The sequence below is a fragment of the Zootoca vivipara genome, chromosome 16, assembly GCF_963506605.1.
Source record: "Zootoca vivipara chromosome 16, rZooViv1.1, whole genome shotgun sequence".
Taxonomy (NCBI): domain Eukaryota; kingdom Metazoa; phylum Chordata; class Lepidosauria; order Squamata; family Lacertidae; genus Zootoca; species Zootoca vivipara.
In genome coordinates, this window is record NC_083291.1 from 8833456 (window position 1) to 8858622 (window position 25167).

The 25167-nt window shown below is 42.2% G+C and overlaps 1 protein-coding gene across 4 annotated transcripts in view; it reads right to left on the reverse strand.

Annotated features, from left to right (window-relative positions):
- PTPRD (protein tyrosine phosphatase receptor type D) overlaps positions 1-25167 on the reverse strand; it is a 376490-nt gene that overhangs the window by 284925 nt on the left and 66398 nt on the right. For all 4 annotated transcript variants that reach the window (XM_035140530.2, XM_060268732.1, XM_035140525.2 and 1 more), the window contains exon 2: positions 11927-12092. In XM_035140530.2, the coding sequence (XP_034996421.2) occupies positions 11927-12011 (85 nt within the window). In that variant the 5' untranslated portion in view covers positions 12012-12092. The remainder of the gene's footprint in view (positions 1-11926; positions 12093-25167) is intronic.

Below are 25167 nucleotides of genomic sequence, written 5' to 3' on the forward strand. Positions count from 1 at the left end.
TTGGCAGGAGCTGGGACAGAGCAACGGGAGCTCATCCCGTCTCGGGGATTCGAACTGTCAACCTTCCAATTGGCAAGCCCAAATAATAGTTCCCCAATGGGGTGTATGGAGTGTTAGAGGAAGGGTGGTGCCTCTGGTGTGGGAGATGTCATGCTCTTTCTGGGGTAGTTTGACCACCTTTGCCCCCCACCCTACACTCAGTTCTCACCTGTGGCTCCCAGAAGCTATCACCATGCAACAGCAGCTACACCCCAGGAAAAACTTCAACTAGCCGACTAAACCAGGTGAGGGTAATAAATGGGTCTCAAACCTCCAGTGAGTTGGAGACTTCTCTTGCAGGCTTGCACCCTGGGGAGGCCACTTCTGCGATGCTAATGCAGAGGTTTGACTTCACTCCCAGAGGCAATCACTCCAGACAGATGGATGCCAACAAGTGCCACAATGCTTTGCAGTCCAAAGAAGAACTGGCGAAGTAATATCTGTTTTGCTCTCTTCCAAACAGTGCACATTTAGTACTATCAAAGGACTACTTTTCCAGAATATTATATGGTTAGTGCTAAGCTGGGGGACAATTCGTCCAGAAAGTGACAAGCATACACCAGAATATTTACACATTATACCTAACTGAAAAATAAAAGCACTATTACAGCTGCCTTGTGCATGTGTGTAGGACAGGGAGTAGGGTGTGTGTTTGTATGTGTGTATGTGTGAAGCTTGTGCTGCTATCTAATTCCAGTTTTTTCACGCTGTCAGTGGAGAAATGTGTACACAACGGCACAAGCTTTCATTCTATTCTAATGAACTAAAAGCTTTTACCAGAAATGACGATGTCAAGCATTATCCAGGACCCAAAAAGAATGCACAAGTAATGTGCATGGCCAGAGATAGATCCTGTTTTGGGACAAATATGCTAAATGCATCCGTGCCTCAACACTAAATCAGAAGATTATAGCCATGAAAATAATTACGGTCCACTGGTTCACGGAAGCACGGACATTTCCCAGAGGTGCATCACCTCAGCTCCTTCCTAACATGATAAACCATAGCTCATCATTATATCTGTCTGTAGCAAGAGTCCATACAAACTTGAGCATTCCTAGATAGCACTGTAAAGGAGTCACTAAATCACCAATTTCATGCCCTGTTATCTCAGCAGTCAGAAGAAGAAGAAAAATCAGTGTTTCAAAGCACAGCAGCGATCAAACTTTATTTGTTTACAAATAAAGTAAAAAGTGCTTCTGTCTGTGGGGTAAAAAGTGCTTCTGTCTGTGGGGTAAAAAGTGCTTCTGTCTGTGGGGTTTTACAGTGAGACTACAATTAACCCTTAAGATTAGTGTGAATAAGAATGGACTAGAGAGGACAAGATTCATTTCTGCTTCTTCAAGGAAGCAATTGAGTGAATGAAATGCTATGGAACGGGCCTTCTCTGCAGTGGCTCCCCATCTGTGGAATGCTCTCCCCAGGGAAGTTTGCTTGGCGCCTTCATTACACACCTTTAGGTGCCAGGCAAAATGTTCCTTTTTAACCAGGCCTTTGGTTGATCTGTTTGACATGCAATACCTTTTAAAAGTGGCTCTTTTCTGGGAGGGTGTTTTTATTCTGATTATATATGTTGTGATCTTTTTTAGTGAACTGCCCATATAGGACAGTATATGAATAATAATAATAATAATAATAATAATAATAATAATAATATAGTTGTATACATACAATCTGGCTATTGCATTCTGCACACTGTTCAAGTTGTTGGTTATTATCTTTAAACGTCTGTATAAAGTTAGTTTGGACCACATGGAGATCATGTGATCTAAATGGTGTCATTATTATCATATTCAAGTAAATGGCACATTACTACTACTACTACTCTTTTTCCCAGATCAAGGCTCAAGGTGGCTTACAAACATTAAAACATGGATAAAGTAAAAAAAGCAAAAAACTTTAAGATTTTTAATAGTTAAAAAGTAATTAAACTACTGTCAGGGGACCACCAGGGGTCAGCGGAATGGTGCTAGATCTCCAGGAAGTTTGGCATTCTGAAAGTGGTGTTGAGGCTCCTGAGGTGGAGAGGGAGCCTGGAGATGCTGACAGCTCAGTTTCCTCAGGGACGCTCTGAAGCATCGGACCTGAGCGCTGTGGAGGGAGAGGTGTCAGAGACCAGGGACCCTGTTCAACAGCTGAGCAGTTCAGGGGGCGAAGGGAATGTCCCCGCCCCTTCGCCCCAGGAATGCAGGGGGGACAAACGCCAGGAGCAGAAGCAGAAACTGAGGGCTCCAAAGTTCCTATGTTGGCGGCAATCTAGACGCGCACCACTTCCGGATTCTGACTCGGACTAAACAGTTATGGTCATGATTGCTCTGTCTTGTACATATGTATATAATAAAACTATGTAAAAACCAGTTACGGAGTTTGGAATGCGTTACTCGTGAGAAGGCAACACAGCACCCTTACAACTATACAACAATTTAAACAATATAAAAGCAAATTTATTGGAAAAAACACACCCCTGCCTGGGTAGCTCAGTTGGTTAGAGCACAGCACCTATAACACCAAGGTCGCAGGTTCGATCCCTATAAGGGAAACCTGCATATTTCTGTATTGTAGGGGGTTGGACAAGTGTGAGAGCCAGTGTGGGGTAGTGGTTAAGAGTGGTAGACTCGTAATCTGGGGAACCGGGTTTGCTTCTCCGCCCCTCCACATGCAGCTGCTGGGTGACCTTGGGCTAGTCACACTTCTTTGAAGTCTCTCAGCCCCACCCACCTCACAGGGTGTCTGTTGTGGGGGAGGAGGGGAAAGGAGATTGTTAGCCGCTTTGAGACTCCTTCGGGTAGTGATAAAGCAGGATATCAAATCCAAATCCAAGGTGATCCTTAGGGTCCCTTCCAGTTCCATGTGTCTATGATTCTATGATTACAATATAAATAGTAAAAACAGCACAACACCATTAAAAGTATTTCCCTTAAAAAAAAAAAGAGCCAGTTCCCCACAGCCCATCAGAATAAAACAGTCTTCACCTGCTGACAGAAAGGCAGCAAAGAGGGGGCCAGTCTAGCTTATCTAGAAGGACCATATTCTCCCATACAAACAAGCCCAGGCTTTGATATCTTTTGGGGTGGCCCTTCTTTCATCCCCATCACCCTCACCGGCATGTTTGGTGGGGACACTGGAGAGGGACTTCTTGGTGGCTGCTCATAGAATTCAAAAATCCCTTTCAAATAGCCTAAGCTGTAAAAGGCACTAGAGGTGATAACCAGCACTTTGAATTGTGCCTGGAAACAGACCAGGAGCAAGTGGAGCTGTTATTCCAAGAGAGTCGTATGTTCCCTGTAAGATCCAGTCAGCAGTCTGCCTGCAGCTCCCTGGGCCCGTTGATGTTTCCGAGAACTTTTCCGCTGCAGCCCCACAGAGAGAATGTCACAGGAATCCCAAGGCACGTGGCCAAATCAGACATCTTCAGGACATACCGCAGACTTCTTCATTTCCATTACAACAGTAGCTTCAAAAAGCGCACACAGCCCTGAATGTGATAGCAATGAGGACTGCCAAATGTATGAAATGAGCCAGCGGTGAATTATGAACAGATGGCACAGAAACTCCACTCCAGAGTTAAAAACGAAAAAAAGCCTGACAATTAATTCTCTGTGGGAACAAAGGGATTAGAACTCCTCTAATAATATTATTAGAATGAAGAAACTTATTAGCTTTGTGAACTTTCTTCATAGGCGAAACTTCCACAGAAACTAAGACAGGACTTGACTGTATATCTGTTACAATCCTATATCCCCCAAGACCTTCCAGTGACAGAGCTATCTAGGAATGTACAAGGAAATCCATCATTATCATTTATCAGGTTTTTGTATGAAACAGAAGAGGAAAGGAGAGCTTGTGCATGGCCAACTGCCACCTTTGGTCAAAAGCCAACTTTGACCAAAACTTCATAAAATGGCTTAACCTTTGAAAAAGCTTCAACAATGACAACTGTTCCATCCCCCCCAAAATAGGAAGAACCAGAAACAATGATGAGTTGTCTTAGGGAGTCTTGTGAGTTTGAATATCTTTTTGATTTTATTTAAACTAATGAAATTGGAATATGTGAATCTGCAGAGCCACCTTTGTACATTTCCATCTAACAGCAAAAATCTAGTATCATATTATATTGCCCTCTCGCCAGATTATTGTTTTGCACTGAAAGAAGAGAACCCCGGGGAATGTTTAATTACAAGCAAAAGGGAAATGGCAATCTATACTCATTGTGCATCTAATCGTCCTTCAGTGGCAATCCTCAAAACGCTCTGCTGGAAAACCTCATCCGTTCCCCAAAATGAATTTGCCACTACAACACACAGAGCAACAGATCTCGTGTGTTTCAAACTGAGCTGCCTTTGTAATCAGTCACAACACACTCTGTTCTCTCTTCTGAAGTTCGTAAGTGCAAAAAAATGTAAAAAAATAGAGCTAGGGTCATTTCTCAGAAATATTGTAAGCCATTCAGTCATCACTATATACCAGACTCCTTGACTACATCAGCACAGCAGGGAAGCACTGTCGCTAGCTATAGTTTTAGCAGCATTTATTAATCTTACATGGCAGAATGCTCAATAGCAAAATGCAGGGATTCAATCCCCCCCCCAATAAATAAATACAGTGGTACCTCTACTTACGAATTTAATGCGTTCCAAACACACATTTGTAAGTCGAAAAAATTTGTAAGTCGAATCCCATAGGAATTGTAAGTCGAATCCCATAGGAATGCATTGGGAGAAAAAATTCGTAAGTAGAAGCAACCCTATCTAAAAATTTGTAAGTAAAAAAAATCCTATCTAAACCGCACCCAAGATGGCGGATGGAGCTCCATTCGTGAGTAGAAACATTTGCAAGTAGAGTTATTCGTAAGTAGAGGTACCACTGTACATAAATACTGCTTTGCAGCCATGTTACCCTTTTGCTTTTATATAACATTTTGATATAGCTAAGCTACCATTTTCTTAACTAACTAGCAATCAGGAATAGTAAGCAGTATGGTCAGTAGAAGGAAATAATGGAAGGTTTAAAAGTAAGACTGAGAATTGTGAAGCTTGACTGGCGGGTGAAGATGACAGAATACTTGGAACTTGGGAAAATGACCGGGAGAGTAAGAGGATACTCAAATCAGAAAGTGTGTAAAGAATGGATAATATTTAAAGAGTATCTAAAACAATACTGTGAAAATGTAAATCTCCTGACAGGTTTGGATTGAATCTTGATTATTAAGGGAAACTATAAATGTAAAAACAAAAACAAAAAAAACTTTTTCGATATGTAACAGATATAACAGGATAAGTGCATACAGTATAAGTTAAGAATATGTAGAAAGCACAGAGAGGTGGATCGGAAGTCCAAAGTGTGTGTGATGTAGTAGAAGTGTTTTTAGTTTTTTGTTTAGTTGTCACTAAGGTATTGGCTTTTGTTTTGCTTGTTTGTGTTGTTTTATGTGAAATGTCTTGCAATAAAATAAAATTAAAATTAAAGAAGAAGAAGAGAGAAATGTGATCCCTTTCTCGTAGACCAGGCATCCCCAAACTTCGGCCCTCCAGATGTTTTCGACTACAATTCCCATCTTCCCCAACCACTGGTCCTCTTAGCTAGGGATCATGGGAGTTGTAGGCCAAAACATCTGGAGAGCCGCAGTTTGGGGATGCCTGTTGTAGACCATCAATTCCTCTGTAACTCACTGTCATTCAGTTCCTTTAAAAACAAACATACAAAAAGTGTTGAAACTTTGTAAGCCTTCTTTTGAACTTTTGGTTTAATATTGAGCAACCTACAGGAGGGGATCATTGGGAGTGGGTTAGGAAATGTCAAGAATACAGCGGCCTGCCTGTTATCAGTCTCTACTTTGGGTGAGTGTCTTCTCTGGATGCTGTGGCCTGAAAAAGGAAGATATGTACTCACAAGCAGGTGTGCTTAGGAGGTCACCTGAACTGACAAATGCTTCAGGGTGTAGAGAGGGGCATGCAGGTAAAATGGACTGTCTTTAGCATATGCACCGCAGGGGTGCAAAGATCTGCTGAGCGCCCCCCAAATTTAGTTTAGCCAACCCCAAATTAACTTTTATTAAGCTTTTTGGGGGAGGGGGAAAAGCTGAAGTTGTTGACCTTTTTTTTATTAGGAGGGAGCGAAGTCAAAATGGTTGAGCTTTTTGGGGGAGGGGAAATCGCTCACCTATATCAACGCAGCAGAAAAAGCTGCTTTTGTTTCCTGACTCAACGGGAATATTTGACACTACGGAGTAACAGAGCTGGGGGGGGGGGATTTTCGCTCCATTGCTTTTCACTGCTGCTGATCAAGAGGGACTGGTATACAGTAAGTATAATTTTGGAGGCCCCCAAACCCCTTGCACCCCCAGGTAAAGATGGCCCTGCAGGTAAGCCTTGCCCCCAGGGTCCTCATCCATATGACACACCCACCTCAGCCCCCACCTGTCCCATTATTGTGCAGAGGAGGTTGAAAACAAGCAAAATGCTCTTCATGGGTTTTGCTTTATCATTATCCCCGATTATTTTAAAGAATTTTTTTTAAAATTTTTTTAAAAAACTTTAATTCGTTTAAAAAAAGACAATATACATAAAAAACAGAAACAAAACAAAACACACACAAATAACATATAATCGAAATCAAATAATGTCAAAATAATAATTTCGAATCATACTAAATCATAACAAATCATACTCAAATCAAATATAAATTAAAACATATTTAAATCATATATAAAGCAAAATTTTAATCATTCAAACAGACTGACATTCACACAAAACTGAGTGAAAATAAAGACCCCCAATTGTAAAAAGGCGTCTACTTCTGCTTAAGTACAACTGAGTAGGAGCTTCCTCTAGGCCAGGCATGTCCAACAGGCAGATTGTGATCTACTGGTAGGTCATGGGGGTGTTCCTAGTAGGTTGATCTCTGGCCCCCCAGTGATCACCTTAGAAAAAAGCAAAACAAAAAAACAAAAACCCACAACTTTGCCTTTCTCCAAAAAGCTCCATAACTTTGGCTTCTTAAAAAAACTCAAAAACTTTGGGTAGATCACTGCTAGGTTTTTTTTTTGTTTTGTTTTTTACAACAATGGGTAGATCACTGCCAGTTTTTTTAATACTGTGAGTAGATCGCAGACTATTGGGAGTTGGACATCCCTGCTCTAGACCTTACCTGTGCAACACAGGCAATGGCCACTCAAGCATGGACTAAGCATGAAAACCTTGGGGGTTAGGGCTTGAATGTATTCTTAACCTTTTACATATTAAGGATATCTGAATTCATTTAAGTAGATACCGGTAGGTATTCCACCACTACCCCCTTTTCCTATGGTGGGAAGCAGCTCCCTCTGTTTTCCTTCCAAACAAATGGTGGGAAAGTTAAAAATCAAAAAGCTATGTTTGGCAACTTATCTTTTCTTAGGATAAAGCTAAAATTTTGCAGTTTTAGTTACAGGTAGGTAGCCGTGTTGGTCTGAGTCAGAGCAAAATAAAAAAAAAATCCTTCAGCAGCACCTTAAAGACCAACTAAGTTTTTATTTTGGTATGAGCTTTCGTGTACATGCACACTCGTATCTGAAGAAGGTCTTTAAGGTGGTCTTTAAGGTGCTACTGAAGGAATTTTTTTTTATTTTGCAGTTTGTTTCCTTCTTTCTCTGGTCCATCTGATGTAAATCGTGTGCACATTGCATGCAACTGGATACCAGTAAATATGGGTGCCTACTTCTTCGTGGAATAGCAACACAAAGAGAAGGCAATTTTCAGTGCAGAATCGACAAGAAACGATTCCTTGATTTCCCCCCCCCCTGTCCACAACTTTTTTGCTACAACTCCTCTCCCACAACTATTTTTTACACATGTCGGGTTTCTATGTGTTTGCATAAGTAAACGTGGCTCTGAAACTCTGGGGTGGAGAAACAGCATGAAATGGTGGGTTGGAAAGGTTTAAATGCCCTTTTCCTGACCGCTTCCGCTGCTTCCCTTTGCGATGCTGTTTTTCGCCAAAGAGCAGGAGGTTAAGGGTTACACTCCATGGGATATGTACCTTGTCTTTCAAAGAACCTAATTAAATTTGCCCCATCTTACATTAATGGGACACAAAGGTGCTTAACTCTGGTCTGGATTGCGATCATGTTTTGTAGATCATATTCAAAAGGAGGAGCAGGGAAGGAAGGAAGTGAGGAGTGCAGACAAAGTGGGTGGCCCAGGATGGCCTTCTCACAATCCCCTGCTGTCACCAGTGTGAGAAGGAAGAAGCCTGCATTTAAAAACAACAGGCTTCCTTCCCTGGATTGAATCAGGGGAGGGAGAAGTCTTTCTCCCCTTCACATCCCCCCACAGCGATGTCAACGGAGGGGGACACACAAAGCATTGATGACATTCCAGGTGAAGGAAGCCTGCCTTTTAAAATAGAGACTTGCTTCTCACAGCATCAGGGGAGTGGGTGGAGAAAGATCTGCCCTTCATTATGCTTTCTCTAGCAGTGGCAGCATTGAGTGGGATGGGGGGAGGAGGGTAGTTGGTGAGCTGTGAAGTGCAGAGGGTTTTGAAGGGTGAGCTGTAAGTGAAGGAGGGAGTTTGGGGCAAAGCATAAAGGGAAGGGATTGGTGGGTAGGCAGGTTTGTGAGCAACAGGAGCAGGAGCAGCAGCCTGTGTGTGTGTGTAAGGTAAGGTAAGGTAAGGTAAGGTAAGGTAAGGTAAGGTAAGGTAAAGGACCCTTCGAGAGTTAAGTCCAGTCAAAGGCGACTATGTAGTTGCAGCACTCATCTCCCTTTCAGGCCAAGGAAGCTGGCATTTGTCCACAGACTAAACCACTTCTGGCACAACAGGACACCGTGACGGAAACTAGATTGCACGGAAATGCCCTTTACCTTCCCGCCACAGTGGAATCTATTTATCTACTTGCACTGGTGTGCTTTCGAACTGCTAGGTTGGCAGGAGCTGGGACCGAGCAACGGGAGCTCATCCCGTTGTGGGGATTCAAACTGCCAACCTTCTGATCAGCAAGCCCAAGAGGCTCAGTATTACACACACAAACACAAAAGGGGCATATATACATAGCTGCCAAGTCTCCCGTATTCCCCGGGAAACCCCTGTTTTTCCAGCTGCCCCCAGCAGAAAAATGGATTTTTTTTGTTTTTCCCCGGTTTATTCTGGCGTGACGGCCATTTTGGAACTGGGCACAGCAGCATCAAAAGTCACTTCTGAGCATGCTCCGCCCAGCTCCAAAATGGCGGCAGCGCTACTTCCGGTCTGCTACTTCCGGTCCAGTCCCTTATTTTTCAGGCAGGAACTTGGCAGGTATGGGCATATATAACTAATGTATACTATGCACTTAAAACACATTTCCATTCCACCTTTCTTCATAAATAATAATAATACCACAATTTAACATCTCACTTAACACCTAAGTTACCAGCACTTAGCACTAAATCATAATGCACCAACAGATTAAAAACGTTATAAGAACAACTATCCAGAAACAAAAAGCCCTTTTTTTAAAAAAAAAAAAAGGAAAAGGAAAGTGTATACTACCTTTCAGGAGGCTCAGAAAGAAGTGAAGGGTGAGACTGCCTCCTTCAGAAAGGAGTTCCAGAGCACAGGCAGAGTCACAAATAAAGCATTCTCCCTGATCCCAAACAAGAAAGGCTACTGGGACAACCAGCAGGGCCTCGGAACATTGTCTGTTGAGCAGTCTTGAACAGGAGATAACCCAGTCTGAAACCAGCTTCAGCCTCGTGTAGAACACATCATCTGCATATGTATATGTCTGTATGAGACATGTATGCAGATGACTGGAGGCAATGGAAGGGACTCTGCAAAATTCAACTCCCATAATGCACTTTGGATACTCGGGGTCTATAAAATGCAACATTAGCATGGAAGGATGATGACTTTCCCCACAGAGCATTTAATGATATTTCTGCCAGCAAGAAATTTCAGAGAAACATTTTCCAAGGGGAAATACTTAATTGGAAACTAACCAACCAGACCTACTTATTATCCTTAAGTCGGCAGTTTCACGAACTACTCCAAAGAAGCAAGTGTGTTAACAGAAACAAAAGCCTCTTGTCAAAACCCACAGTGCTTAATAGCTGATTGCCAAATTTTATTTTGTTTTGAGCAATAAGGAACAGAATGCTGAAAACAACGATTTGCAAAGCAAGGAAATCTGAAAGCACTTTATTACAAAATTGCCTGTTTAAAAAAGTAAATCTGCTAGTGATTCTCAGGAAAATATTTTTTTCTGTATTCAAATGCTTAACAAAGGAAAAAGAAAAACTGTTGAAACAGTTGCGCTTTTGTTCATTTCCAAAAGCTACTGAGAAGGTTTACACTTTGTTTCACTTTAAAAAAACAAAACCTGTGATCTTTGCAAAGTTTTATCTGACTTGTGACAATTTATTCTCCAGTTCTATCAGCATGATCATTTTACAATTGGCAAAACTTCAGGATATTTTTTAAAAAATCTAATGTCCTTTAAGAACAATTTCCACATTTTTTTTAAAAAAGTGACTCTCTTAAAATGCCTAATTGAAAAAAGATTAGGCTATATCCCAGTTCATTATTTATTGGCTGAAGTGTTAAAATGTCCTTGGCTTCACCTTATGCACAAACATCCCAGCTGGTCATTTAACTATCTGGAAGAGGTCCAACATTCACCACTGTCATTAATTTGCAAATGTGTGTTTTCAGTGTTTGCATTCTAAATTTCAGTCACTCTAAACTTAACTTCAGACTATTCTGTAAACATGATTGAAAATGTTCTTATATTCAACAAATAAAATATTCAAAAAAGGAAAGAAAAAAAGGAAAACCACGAGGAACAGTCACCAGAATCTGCAGCTTAGTACACTCATTGATAAATTGATAAATTAACTTGAATCAAAGTGTGATAGTAAGAGCACGCTATATACTTCACGATACTTCTTTCTTGACGAAGATGTTCAAATAACAATTATCCATGCTGAACCCAAGAGACAAGTAAGTAGCATCAATGATTCCCCTGGGTGCTTACAAAGCCCCTCCAAATTAATGATTCCGTCAAAATCAGCTCAAAGAAGTTACCAGTGGTAAATGCTGCGAGTTCAAGTGATGTCACCAGAATACAGACAAACCTGCCTCAACTAGTTCATGCAAGAGGGGTTTTCCCTCCTTGTTGTGGAAAGCCAGAAGACAGCTGGGACAAAGAACACGTGTAAACCAGGCAAACCTAATGATTTCCTAATTAAGAAGAAGATATTATCTTCTCATTAATTGGCAAGCTAATTGACCAAAACTCTGCAGTACCACAATATGAGTCCCGGATTTAGAACCTAGGTGCCTGCAGTACACCAAAGTCTCCACACTCTAAAGCCCAGCCTCAAAGTTGACAGTTTTGCTTGGTTTATTCAAATACTGTACTCTACGACAGCTGTTGGACATAATACATTACAACAGCTGCTGTGACAGACACAAAGGACCTGGAATTTTAATTGGCCTCAACATTGCATTGTTTGTCTTTTCGGAGCTTGAAAAGAAAATATCCAAGGAACTGGGGGGTGGGGGAGATACCTAGTAAGACTAAGTGATGTTTGCCTTCTGGCAAGCAAGGTTAGGTTTTGTTTTGGCTACACAATTTTGCTCGCATTGTCTCTTTGAAATGACTGATCACAAGCAAACAGAGAGCAGTAGGAACCCTCCAATGCGCAAGAAAAGGGGTATTAACGGCAGGGGGAGAAAAATAGGCAAGTCAGTAAATAATCCCTTTCAAACACTGGCTGAGAGCCAAGGTGGATCGCACAGTGTCTCAAGACTGAGTCAAAAGCAAGATTATTTCACAAGCCCCCAGAATGTGCCAACCATAAACAGAACTCTTCATTATAGCCAATATTTTATTTGCAAGGGTGAAAATAGTAGATGGGGGGAGAGCTTACTTTCAGCATCAGCACAGAGCAGGAAGCAGAGGAGCAGTACTGCTGGCCTGGCTACATGCATCCTCCGACAGCTTGGCACCAGCATGCTTTGGCGGCTTCGATCACTGGCTTAGAAGCCACTGCGAGTCTCTCCAATCTGAAATTCCAGATGAAGAATTTTCAAAGCCTGGGAGGAACAAGAAAGAGAGAGAAATATTTAGAATGTTTTTGCTCCTTCCTTTCCAAATACATAAACAATGCACACTTTTAATGAGCAAGATAAAAGCATTGGATTCCAGCCTTGAAGGCTAGGATTAGCCTGGTAAAATGACCCGAGAGGAAGCACATTTTAACAGCCACTACGTTCTTTTCCAAGGCACCTTGTAACCCAGGTTGTGATGATCAACAGTTTCTATGCGCTGCTGAGGTGTCTCCTTTCCCTAGCACCACATCACGAAAATGAGCTGTCATTCCTAATGATGTCCTGCTTTAATACTTCAGCTGGAATAAGCCATACAGATACTCTAAAGAAGGGTTTAGGAGGATTCAACCTCCAGGACAAAAGCCTGCTAACAAACAACATATTGGAAGCTGATTTCCTTGCATCAGGTAAGAATGACAGAGCTAAATCTGCTTCTGTTCCTAATGCGCTATATGCAAGGCTAGGATATTGGTATTTGTGGATTAATCCAACCAAGTCTTATCTGGTGTGGCGTCTTGGAAATCTGTCCACACAAAATTGTTATTGTTTCCTCTCTTATTTATCACTGAAGGCGAATTATATAATTCATGGATAAATTATGAATCAAGATTACATATTCCTGTTCAGTCGGTTTAATTTTGTATCTCGTATAAGAACTAATGAATAATACAGCATGAACATCTGCCTTTAAAAAGAAATCAATTTGACTCTACTTTATTCACTCCAACCAAGCTATGTCAGAAACATAACACACACACAAAATGCATCGCCTCCAACAGGAAATTCTAGAGATATCCAAAAATAGATCTATGCCACTAACATAACTCTACAATTTAATTGTGGTTTTCTAAGCAGAGGTAAGATATATGCTTTGGCAGGTCTGAAACAAGCACAATGGAAAGAAAATACTATTTATATCATAATGCAAGAACTGCTTGCATGAAGGAAAGATTAAGATGAAAAAGGGGAGAGAAAATAATACCAATGATTATTCTACTGAAAAAGATTGTTACAGATCCGTGGGTGGTATGTGTTTTAGATCACAGAATATTATTAAAAATCTACTCGAGATAAGAAAAAGAGAAGCAGATACTAGAAGTCAGCTGCAATAAAGCTCATGGAAAACCAGCTCTTGCTTTGATTGCTGCTATCACAAAACACAAAACCCTAAGAAACCTTCAATGTGCTGAAAGTACCAGCTCTCTGCTTTCACCGCTACCATCTTTGTGCCAGCATTTCAAATGACAGCAAAGTCCAAGAGACATCAGTCCTGTCGGACTCAATTTGTGTCTGTGCAAGCGTGTCAGAGCCAACTGCTGCAATAATGACTCCCATACTATCACAGAAGATGGGAAAGTGTATCAAATGCATTTTCAAAGACGAGATGATTTTGGCTTTTGCATCTACCCATCTGAAGGAGTAATGACAAAGGATCGAACTATTTCCAGATACTGATGGCCTTGTGGAGGGCAGGTGGGGGGGGTAGGGGTGGATCTTAACATTGGCAGCAGCACACAAGTTTTCTAACTGTGCCTTTAGAGAAGGCACATATAAATTAATGAGCAAATAAATGGTTCAGGGGAGTAATGAAGAAGAAAATTGTGAGCTGCATCAAAGACCTTTTCAACTAAGTTATTACTTTAATGTAGCGCTGGGGGGGGGGAGAGATTTTTCTCCTGCGGTTCAAATGTGCAATGAAGCTTTTGGTAGCAACTGAACAGACTATAATACAACTTTTAAAAGGGGGTGTATTCAATACAGCCATCTGGCAGGTTTCACTCTATTGCTTCCCAAGTATTTATTTATCTTGGTCTTGAAGATTGTCTAAAGATAACCTTGCCTTCTCATATTTTGAAATGCTAATTAGTGAGACCATTCCCCCCTTTTTTCCAGGAATTATGGCCACATCCTCCCCCCCCTTTTTAAAGTTCCTATCAGGTTTTTCTGGGAGGATAAAATGAGGAAGGGTACAGACCCCTTCCTAGCTCACCTAAGACATATTTGCTTATGTGTTGCTTGATTGGGTCAGAAACAGGGCAGATTTAGGTTTGATGAGGCCCTAAGCTACTGAAGGCTTACCTTCCAAGTCCCGGACTGCAGAATCTGGGACCGGCAGCTGTGTGACACCAGAAGTTGAGTCGACGCAACTTCCGGTGTCGCTCCGCCCATCTATGGGCACCAAAAATGGCCGCCACCGACACCGGAAGTTGTGTCTATGCACTTCCGGACATGCGTAGATGCGACTTTTGAAGCCAGCGGTGGCCATTTTTGGTGCCCATAAAAGGGCAAATCGGAAAGAAAAAAATGGCCGCCGGCAGGAGAAAATAACGGAGAAAAATGGGAAACGAAGTGATACGGGGGACCACCGGGAAAAGGTAAGTAAAAACGGGGGTTTCCCGGGAAAAGCGGGGTACTTGGCAGCTATAACTGAAGGTAATGGGGCCCTTTATATGTCCAGCTGTCCTTTGTCAACAACAAATTGTCTCTGGTTTTTTGTGTGTTGAATTTATGCTATATGGCAATTTATGGACCTAATAGGTATCTAAAGCCATTTGCACATACAGAATGCAGGCACCCTATATATAGAAAGGAACAAACCAGTGATATTTTAGGGAGCAGGCTAGCAGGCGGGGCCCATTACTTACATCATAGGAGCCTACACAACACAAAACACTGTTGCTGTATAATAAAAAAAAATCCTTCAGTAGCACCTTAAAGAATTTTTTTTATTTTTTTATTTTTTATTTATTTTTTTATTTTACTTCGATCCAGACCAACACGGCTACCTACCTGTAACCAGAACTGTTGCTGTATGTAGGTTTTATTTTGTTTTTGTTTTATCTTATATTTTGGAAATGTACATCCAGGTTTTTTTTTCTTTAATTTTTTGGGGCCCCCAAGAGTGTGGGGCCCTGAGCTATAGCTTGCTTAGCTTATATGTAAATCCGTCACTGGTCAGAAAGCACATTCTTCATCATGACTGACAATCCTGGCAGTCAGTCAAGCAAATTACATACCCCTTTGGAATCTTAAGACAATGGAATGGACTACAAGCACCGCGCAAGATATGATGGAGAACAGCAACAACTGACAAAAGATGGACATAATACAGTACAAGGAGAGGAAGAAACATCATGGACAGAAAAATAGCCACACACAAGAAGAACAAAGAGAGAGTTTGAAGGCTTTGCCTGTAGGACTTAACTTGATGTGTTAACGTGAGTGGAAGTCATTAAAACTGCAGCTGTGGTATAAGGGTTTGTTATTCTGGCTGCTATGTACAGTAATTGGAATTTCTTGAATACAGAGTTTCTTAAATACAGAGTTAAAGTAAATTATCAAATCATCAATTCTAGCATATGGGGGGGCCAACAAAAAAGTACAATTTGGCATCTGAACAATTGGCATTATTAGTTTTATTATAATTTGGTATTGACAATGAGGCTTTTATTGGGTTATTGTAACTGAAAACTAATAAAAACTATTACACATAGGAATCTTAAGACAAAACTATGGGACTTCAGGGTGATGGTAACTTTCTTCCTGCAATATACTTAAGAGATGCTTCTGAAACTCTATTAAGCCCAATTAGTTCACCAATTTTGGAGTCTGGTAACAAATCTTTTTTTTTAATAAATAAACAAATAATATATATTTTTATTATTTCTAAATTCTGCTCAGAACATAGTGCATGTGGTTTGTTGCGGCTTTCAGTTCCTTCAGTTGATTTCCTTTGTTTTGCCCCGCATAAGCAATAGCAAACCTCAGCCCCAGGGGCCAGATTCTTCCTTCCAGTTCTCCCTGTCTGGCCCTCTTAACTCTCTCCAGGCCACTCCCATTCCACAGACCATTTCCTGAGGCTACCCCTTTCCAGCGCTGCCTTGCAACCTCCTTAAGCATTTTCTTTAAAAAAAACTAACATATTTGATTGTTTTAATGAATAGAAATACAGTAACAATAACCATTAAACATCTGATTGACAAATGAAGCACTCCAAATAGCACTCCAAAATAAGTATCATTTTTTTCTTCAAGGCACACACATATCCCCCCCCCCGAACTGAAGAACCCCGGGAGCAGATGGTTTTAGAGGGGAATTCTGTAAAACCTTTAGAGAGGAAGTCACACCTTGGTTGGTGAAGGTGCATAATGCTTTTCTGGGAGGTGTAAAAATCCTTCGTTATGGAGGGAATTGCAGTTGGGGGAACTGTGTGGGCAACACCAGTCCTACCCCCACTGTACATAAAATAGCTAACCCCTTCCTTCATGCTACTATGTTAGTTTGGTGGTAATGGTGCAATGTATTAGCAGCGGGAAGTCCCCCCTTCCTTGTTCATCCAAACTCCCACAACAATGACAAGTATACAGTGGTACCTCTACTTACGAATTTAATGCGCTCCGGACACACATTCGTAAGTCGAAAAAAATTGTAAGTCGAATCCCATAGGAATGCATTGGGAGAAGTCGAAGCAACCCTATCTAAAAATTTGTAAGTAGAAAAAATCCTATCTAAACCACATCCAAGATGGCGGACGGAGCTCTGTTCGTAGAGTAGAAACATTCGTAAGTGGAGTTATTCGTAAGTAGAGGTACCACTGTATTCAGTATTGTGGGTGAGAGTCCATCGGTGTTTTCTGGATGAGCCATCTCATCGAGAAAGGGCACCCTGTTTCAAAAGGCAGCTCTTTGTGAGAAATTGGGGCCTTTGAAATATAACTGGTTCCATCTAGCGCAAGGCGCCTCTCTCTCTCTCTCTCTCTCTCAATGTAGGCATTGCGTACGCAGAGGTCACAGCCTTTCTCCGTAACCGATGAACTGTAATGTAACAAATTTGGCCACAACGTTCCATGCCCACCAGTGAGGGATCTGGCATAATTCCCCCCCCCAAAAAAGCAAACCTTTCATACCTAAAATAATGATTAAACGCAAAAAAAAGTGGCGCCCAAATTAGACGTCACCAGCAGAAGCTCTGAAGACTCCAGCAGCATCCAATAGAAAGGCAGATCGCCCACTGCTGCCTCGAAAGCCGCGCCACCAGATGACACCACAAAATTCCACAGCAACCAACTGAAAACAGGCCTTTTTCAGCAACAAGGCCCAACATTGCCAAGTGAAGGTAGGGGCCTGCCTGGGGGGAATGGGGGGCCGAATAGGGGGCAGGGATAGGTAATGGGTCAGAACAGGGTTGGGGGAGACACAGGGATGAAACCTGCCCTCTTCACAGTATCTCACCTCGGCTTTGCAGACTAGGCTGAGTGGATTTAGGGGCCTGCCCGGGTGGGAGATGGGGGGCGAATAGGCCGCAGCATAGAATCAACTGAATATGGGCCTTTTACAGGACTGTGCCTTTGGGTAGAATAAATGTTATTTCACATAACACACATGGGTAGGGGAGTCAGGGTTGGGACAGGGCAAAATTTCACAGAACATGCACATTGGGGGAATGATTGTGTGCAAAATGAACGGGTCACAGGGATAACCCGGGGGGGGGGCTGGATGGAGGAGAGGAGGGAAATCACAGGAGTAAGTGGGGGGTTAGGGGGAGGAGTGGGGGGAAATCACAGGGATAAGCTGGGGGGTGAGGGGAGGAGTGGGGGAAATCACAGGGATACGTCATGGATCGGCACAGGGTAGGGGAAATCACACAAATAACCCACAGCAACGCGTGGCAGGGCCAGCTAGTTGTTCATAAAAGGCTTGGTATCTGTTCCTTTGATCAGGCAAACATTTTGAAGGAATGGTCTCCCAGTCCTACAAGTTGCTACTCGAAGAATCCATGGGCTCTTCAGAGACCCTGTGGGTCAGAGGCATAGTGTTGAGCAGCACGTTTCTGGGGAGCACGGCTCCCTCCACCCTCCCCAAGCCAGTCCTTTACTGCTTTTGAGCGCTCGGGGAGGGCGGTTTGAGGGACGCAGTGGCCAGGCACCCTTTGATCCCAGTCTCACCTTTGCTGGTAAGGCTGGTATCGAGAGGTGCAAGGCTGCCACATCCCACACCAGCCTCAATGAGCAGCCTTACGAGGCTCAGATCTGGGGAGGGGGGCGCAAGGAGAGTGCAACAACCACGCCTCTCGGGCGCCATCAAATATTAGAAATTCTCCAAGTTAAACTGGAATTCAGGACAAAACACAATACAGTTAACCCATGGAACGGGAAAGAAAGGGGGATACAGAACACTCATGCTTGAAAATGCATAATTACATGTCAAGGACAAAGTGCAATCTCATTTGAAATGCATTTCCGCCCCCTCCCCTCCCTCCACCCTCTTGTGTTACATAAGATTTCTGATTTCAATGTGTTGCTCCAAAAACACTTCTTGCACCTCTCAATATTTTCAGAAAGATTGTGAATGGGAATCTATGTCACAAAATGTCAGGCAGGCAGGAAGGTGATGCATTTTGTAGATATAAACACCCTGCTCTGTTCACCTCTCCATCCAGACGTAAGTGATTAACAATAGCAAAGTCTTTGGCACTGTGCCCCAAGTGGCTCTCATTATCGTTCACATCACACAACCCAGAGCCCTTTACTGATCCTTTCCTTTGCACTCTTTCGGAGTGCCACGACGTTAACTAACCAGAAAACATACTAATATGTTCCCCTGCAACCCTTGCCCTTTTAAGGGGGGGGGGGAGAACTCTTTAGCTTCTTGTATGTCTGCGATAGGCTTTTAGTATTTCAGGCTGTGAAAACACACACATCTGGAATGGGAAAGTGCCATTTTAAAATACTGTTAGTGAAGCCATGCGGATGACAGGGCTGCTAACACTGGGCAGGAACAAGGCAGGATATAGGCAAATGCTGTCAAGCAGCTCCACAAAAGCTCTGCTTTAGTTCTGACCTACAACATACTTTAACCTCGGCCCTCAACCTCATTCATTGATGGACAAACAATCGTGCCAAATAGTACTGAATAGGGTAGCAGGAATTCTTCTTCCACTACACTTGCTTTTAAATTAAATCTCTAACTCTAAGAACCCTTTTCAGTACCCAGCAACATCCTCATGTCCATTGTGTATGCTACTGAGTCACATTTAGCTTCAAACGTCCAACAGCCAAAAGCTAATCCAGACTGGCATATTTCAAAAAGAAAAATAAGAAAGCAAGAAGATTAAGTTCAATACTAAGGAAACGGGAATTGTATACAATTTAGGAAAGAAGTATCATTTGGGATTTGTGAAGGAAACATGCACAAAAAGTAAAAATATACGGCCCTATATTGCAAACTCCTCTTTCTAGAGAGAGATAACTTTGCAGGAGTTGAGGGCGCTGTTTGCATCTTACTTCATGCATTGAGGCTCCGAAGGCAGTGAAACGTTTCAATATTGCCATTGCTGATGCTCTTTTCATGAAGCATAGCAAAACACAATGCTCCATAAATATTTTATTCATGGGAATGTCATCTGCCAAAAACACTAGCATGTAGAAATTTTTGCATGCAGGGTTTCGATATATGCACACAGGCCGATCCATTACAATATCTGCTCAATACAATGGGAAACAAATTTTAAGAAAGAAAATGAAGGCTACTGAAACAGACACAGCAAGAGATTTTTTTTAAAAAAAAAGAATGCTGAAACAGTATGTTGTACCTTGAACAGAGTACTGGTCTACAGCATAGGTCTGTACTGTATAGTTAAAGCTATGGTTTTCCCAGTAGTGATGTACAGTATGGAAGTAAGAGCTGGATGATAAAGAAGGCTGATTGCCGAAGAATTGATGCTTTTGAATTATGGTGCTGGAGGAGACTCTTGAGAGTCCCATGGACTGCAAGAAGATCAAACCTATCCATTCTTAAGGAAATCAGCCCTGAGTGCTCCCTGGAAGGACAGATCGTGAAGCTGAGGCTCCAATACTTTGGCCACCTCATGAGAAGAGAAGAATCCTTGAAAAATACCCTGATGTTGGGAAAGATGGAAGGCACTAGGAGAAGGGGACGACAGAGGATGAGATGGTTGGACAGTGTTCTTGAAGCCACCAACATGAGTCTGACCAAACTGCGGGAGGCAGTGGAAGACAGGAGTGCCTGGCATGCTCTGGTCCATGGGGTCACAAAGATTCGGACACGACTAAATGACTAAACAACAAAACAACAACAAGAAATTAATCTAAATAAAATCAAATAACGTTACCACACCAAATAAATTTGAAGACTCTCATGAACAACGTTCTTAAAATGTAACGCTGCCTACAGATTTTCTACATAACTAAAGCATGTGGCTGATTTTTGTATGGCATCTGCTTAAAGACAGTAGTATATTATTATATTCTAATAGTGATACTGATCTCACATCAATATTTTTATTCTATAAAAGAAGTAGCCAAATTGAAATATATATCTGCCTATCAGTTATTCAAAGCTTGCATATGTCCTACATCAGCCTTTAAAAAGTGAGGGCTCAATCTTGCAATGAACATTTTTTATAGAACATCCACATGCACATTGCAAAGTTCAGACACTAACAGGACAACCTTATACCTATCTACCCGTAAGTCAGTCTCATTCAAGCTTACTGCCAGGTAAGTGGAGATAGGATCACAGTGGGATTTCTGAAAATACATATAGGATTAATTGACTAAGAAATCGTTCGTGATTCCTATATAAACCTTAAAATCAGACACGAAATTTCCCGTTTCAGAAAAAGGAAACCAGAATGTCTTGCTTGCTATTTATATAGTCAAGACTATATACCAGCATGTCAACTAAGCAACCAACCTAGAAATCTGAATCTGGGAAATAAACTGTACAAATGCAAATGTTCTGCCTCCACCCAGGAATAGAGCATCTTTTCTTTAACTTACTGAATGGAGATAAATGATTATGTCTCATGGCAATGGAGACAGTCAAAACCTGGATTGTACATACAAGCCATACTAGACCCTTGTCTTGACCTAGAGTAGACCTTCCAGGTTTGACCCTGCTCAAGTGTCATTGACACCCCACCCCACCCCACCCCACTCCGAGAATAGATATACACCCAATGCCTCAGTCAAAGGCTACCTACATCTGGAATCCATAAAGTTGTCCTGTGCAGTTTTTATACTCATCTTAGGCTAGGCCTTTGCTCTCTGGGAGAAGGATTCACTGTGATTGGGTCCTCAACTGAGGGAACCATTTCAAAAAGAAAGGCCAATGTTTTTAACAAAGCTTAAAATATGCATTGCTGACTATGTAAGGTGAAGTTACAACATGTAGTGTATCTTAAGAAAACGCATTGTAGTACACTTTGTGTCTCTCATAACTAAAACCTTGGTTTTCGAATAGCTTGGTTCTCAAACGTTTTGTCTCCCGAATGCCGCAAACCTGGAAGTGAGTGTTCCAATTTGCAAACTATTTTTGGAAGCCGAACATCCAACAGGGCTTCCGCGGCTTCAGTTTCAAAACATTTTGGAAGTCGAATGGAATGATTTTTTTTTTATTTTGGAACGAATTCCGTTTGACTTCCGACGTACGACTGTATAGCAAAGTTATGAACTCATGTCAAACAATTGCCATTAACAAAATAATGAAAGGATTTGTGCGGTCTCATGGAAACCTACTACATGGCCCTGTTTAATTGTTCATTACAATAGTTGCTCAATGTTAAGGATGTGTTAGCCAGAAATATGTGTACTTTTGAGAACTAATGTACAGAACAGAGGAGGCAGGAGGGGAAGTCTCCTGCCATCTACAAATGGCACTGCTGAAACAGAAGTGCCAGAGCTGGGGATTGCTCAGCTGGCAATTCTTATGTTACAGTATATTAAGGGATTTTGGCTGTATTTGAACAGTATTTGTATTGTATGAATGAAGCAGTTGAAGGCAGCTAAGAAGCATCAATAATATGTTGAGCTCGTGCATGTAGTTCCACATCTACTTCTGGGGCTGTTTTGTAAACAGATTTCATGCTCAGCTGCTGACCAGGGAGGAACATCAATAACTGCCGAGCCCCTGTCATAGAGGCAGAGAAAATTTGTACAGTCCAGTGGTCACAAATGACTTGGCCCACCCCTAATTCAGGAACACCACCAGGCGAAAGGAATAGAAAGGCAATCAGGACAGAAAATGATAGAACACATTAGCTGAGCAAGGAATTATTTTCCACTACAAGAAGAATATAGGATTTTGAATTGTTTCTTCGCCAATACATTTCAAAGGCTTGAAATAAAATAAAATAGACATGATAACTAATACACTCCTGGAACGTCTACAACTGCCTGAAGTCTGTATTCAACAGGTTTCTTTAGCAAACCAGCACCATAATATCAGTTTGTTAGAAAAAATATTTCCCCAGCTCAAATTTTCTAGTTACATCTTGCATAAAATGCTTACCGTATCCGTCAATCAGTTACTTCCTAATTGACCGGAGGCATAGTTTAGGAAGAAGTGTGCAAACTTAGAAAATATCATTAACAAAGCATGTAAGATATTTGTGGCCACATTATTTTCTGCTTTTTATGACTAAGGAAATACATACTAGAGACATCAATGTACCTTTAAATTATGCAGAACAATAGAGAAATCCCACGGTTCTCCGTGTTTGCAGTGTTAACTAATTAATTCCATCAACAAATTGACTGCTAGAGTGCTCTCCCAATTAAAATTGCTCTCTGTTACCAGCATGGGACACTGCACTAGAGTGTCTGCTGCAGAGGCAAAAAGAAAATGGAAAATGGCAGACTACAGACATCCTGCAGACTACAGACAAGGAATGTCCACTTCACTCATCTATTTGCATGGCAAGGTCCCACCCCCCTCCCGAGGTTGAATAGATTTGACACCAGTATTTTAGGTTAATGGGCTAAAAAATAAGGCTATAACTTTATTGGTTACAGACTGTGAGCGGTATTGGCTTAGGCATTGGACCTAACCGACTATATCTGACTCCTGACCATCTGCAGGGAGTTCGGGAAGGGTTAACCACCAGTAGGGGGAGTCCTGCTGATGCACATCAACTAGGAGCTCCCCTGGGGCCACCAATAGGGATCGTGCCTTAGGCCATAGCCTCCCTAGGCTTCGGACAGGGCCACGCCCCCCGGAATCCTTTAATGCAATATCCTTCAATGTGTGGGGGAGATGATGGCGCTACCTCCCCTCCTCTCTTCTCCAGCAATATTCCAATGCCTAACCGCCAAACCTTACCAAGTTGTGACGATTTTCTACGAGGTAGGTGAAAACCAAGTGGCTGGTGCCAATTTGCCAAGTGGAAAGAGTCCTACCAGGCCCCTCAATGGTGACCAACCAAAGTCCATAGCAAAGTCAAAAGAGATGAAAACCTACAGGGTGGGAGAGTGGGAAAACTGGAGCAGCTGGAAGCGTGAAAAGGAGAGAACTCCCCATCGCGTCCTGCTTAAATCAAGCAGGCCACACCCCCAGAACAATTGGATTGGTCACCTGGGCAGTGACGCGGCCAGGAATCCCCCCAATCATGTGGGGCTGACCACACACCCCGCGCATGTCGAGAGGTCATGAGAGCCCACAACCCCACCTCCTCCTTAAGGTGGAAGTGGCTTTAGGTTACTAGCTAGGTACCAGAAAATTCAAAGGTGACAAGTCATTCTGTTTCTGTGTATTTATGAAATACGGCACACAAAATGGGAAAAAGGTAGCAGAACTGCTTTGATGAAAAGACAGAAGATGTGGTATCACATTCACATGTCCAGCTCTCCAGCACATGGTGGGACACAAGACCTATGAGCTCATAGTTCTTGTTATATTCACTCAGAAATTTCCCAAGTTATACTCCAGAAAGCTGGAACTCATGTTTCCCAGCCAATCTGAGGGTGTAAAACCACGGCACCATTCATGGCAGCCCTCTCTTTTCCAAAAGCCCTCCTGACCAATGCCCAACCCACAAAACACAGTCCTCTTCCTGTTAACTTCCTCTTTACTTGGTGTAAAGGAAGAAAGGACTAAGGTTTTCTCCTTCATTTCCTCTCCGTGGCTCTAACACGCTGGGTAGCAACACACCAAGGTGTAAAAGAAAGGGGAGTTTTGGAGTGGTAGCTTCCCCAAAGGATTCCTTTAACAGAATACCCTATAAAATGGAGGGGCGGGTGATGGCCACACCTCACCTCCCCACGCTGTGCTAAACCAATGCATAACCACCACACGAGCCTTGCGCTCACCGCCAATACCATCACACCAGTAGCCATCTGTAATCTCTGCTAGCATTTGTCAAGAAATTACAGGATCGATGTGGACTGTGGCTAAGATTGTGTGTATGCAGCTTCCAAAATCAGCATTCCTTAGTCAATGGCACACATTGCTCCAATTTAGAGATAATTAACTAAGTGTCAACAGACTTTTCATGGTTGAGGAATGGTGTTGACATGCCCCTTCACCATGCACACACACACACACACACACACACACCCTCAACTGTCCAGCTCATGCAGTTATAGACATGAAACATCTGTGCATAGAGGTCTTTATATGGAACTTATTGCTTTAAGATACATAGCTGCCAAGTTATCCCTTTTTTTAAGAGATTTTCCCTTATGCTGAATAGGCTTCCTCGCGAGAAAAGGGAAAACTTGGCAGCTATGAAGATAGTGGAGAAGCGACCCCACAATTTTCCCACCATGCACAGTCTGCTGCCAGCTAGTAATTGCAACAACCACTGCTTCATGGTCGTGCAACTCTATTAAATGGTTCTCCTATCTATCTAAACTTTTGATATTGATCATCTAGAAGAAGCTGGTTACAAATAAAACTGTTTACTGGAGAAGAGGCATAGCTGATTTCCAAATCAATCCTGACTGTTTCATTATACACCAACTGCACTTGCATTGTAATGTTACATGGATATGTTGAAGAGTTGCAAGGAGCCAACACAGTTGGGATATAAGCTTTCTTTCCATCCATTATTACAGTTGATTCTAAAGCTAGAAAAATGGTTCAGGATAAAAGAATAATCTCATTTACATAATGGCTGATCACTTTGCCCTTATAGCTACCAAGCTATGATCCCTAGCTAACAGGACCAGTGGTTGGAGAAGATGGGAATTGTAGGCCAAAACATCTGAAGGGCCGCAGTTTGGGGATGCCTGGATTAGATGATCCCAGGGTCCCGTCCAACT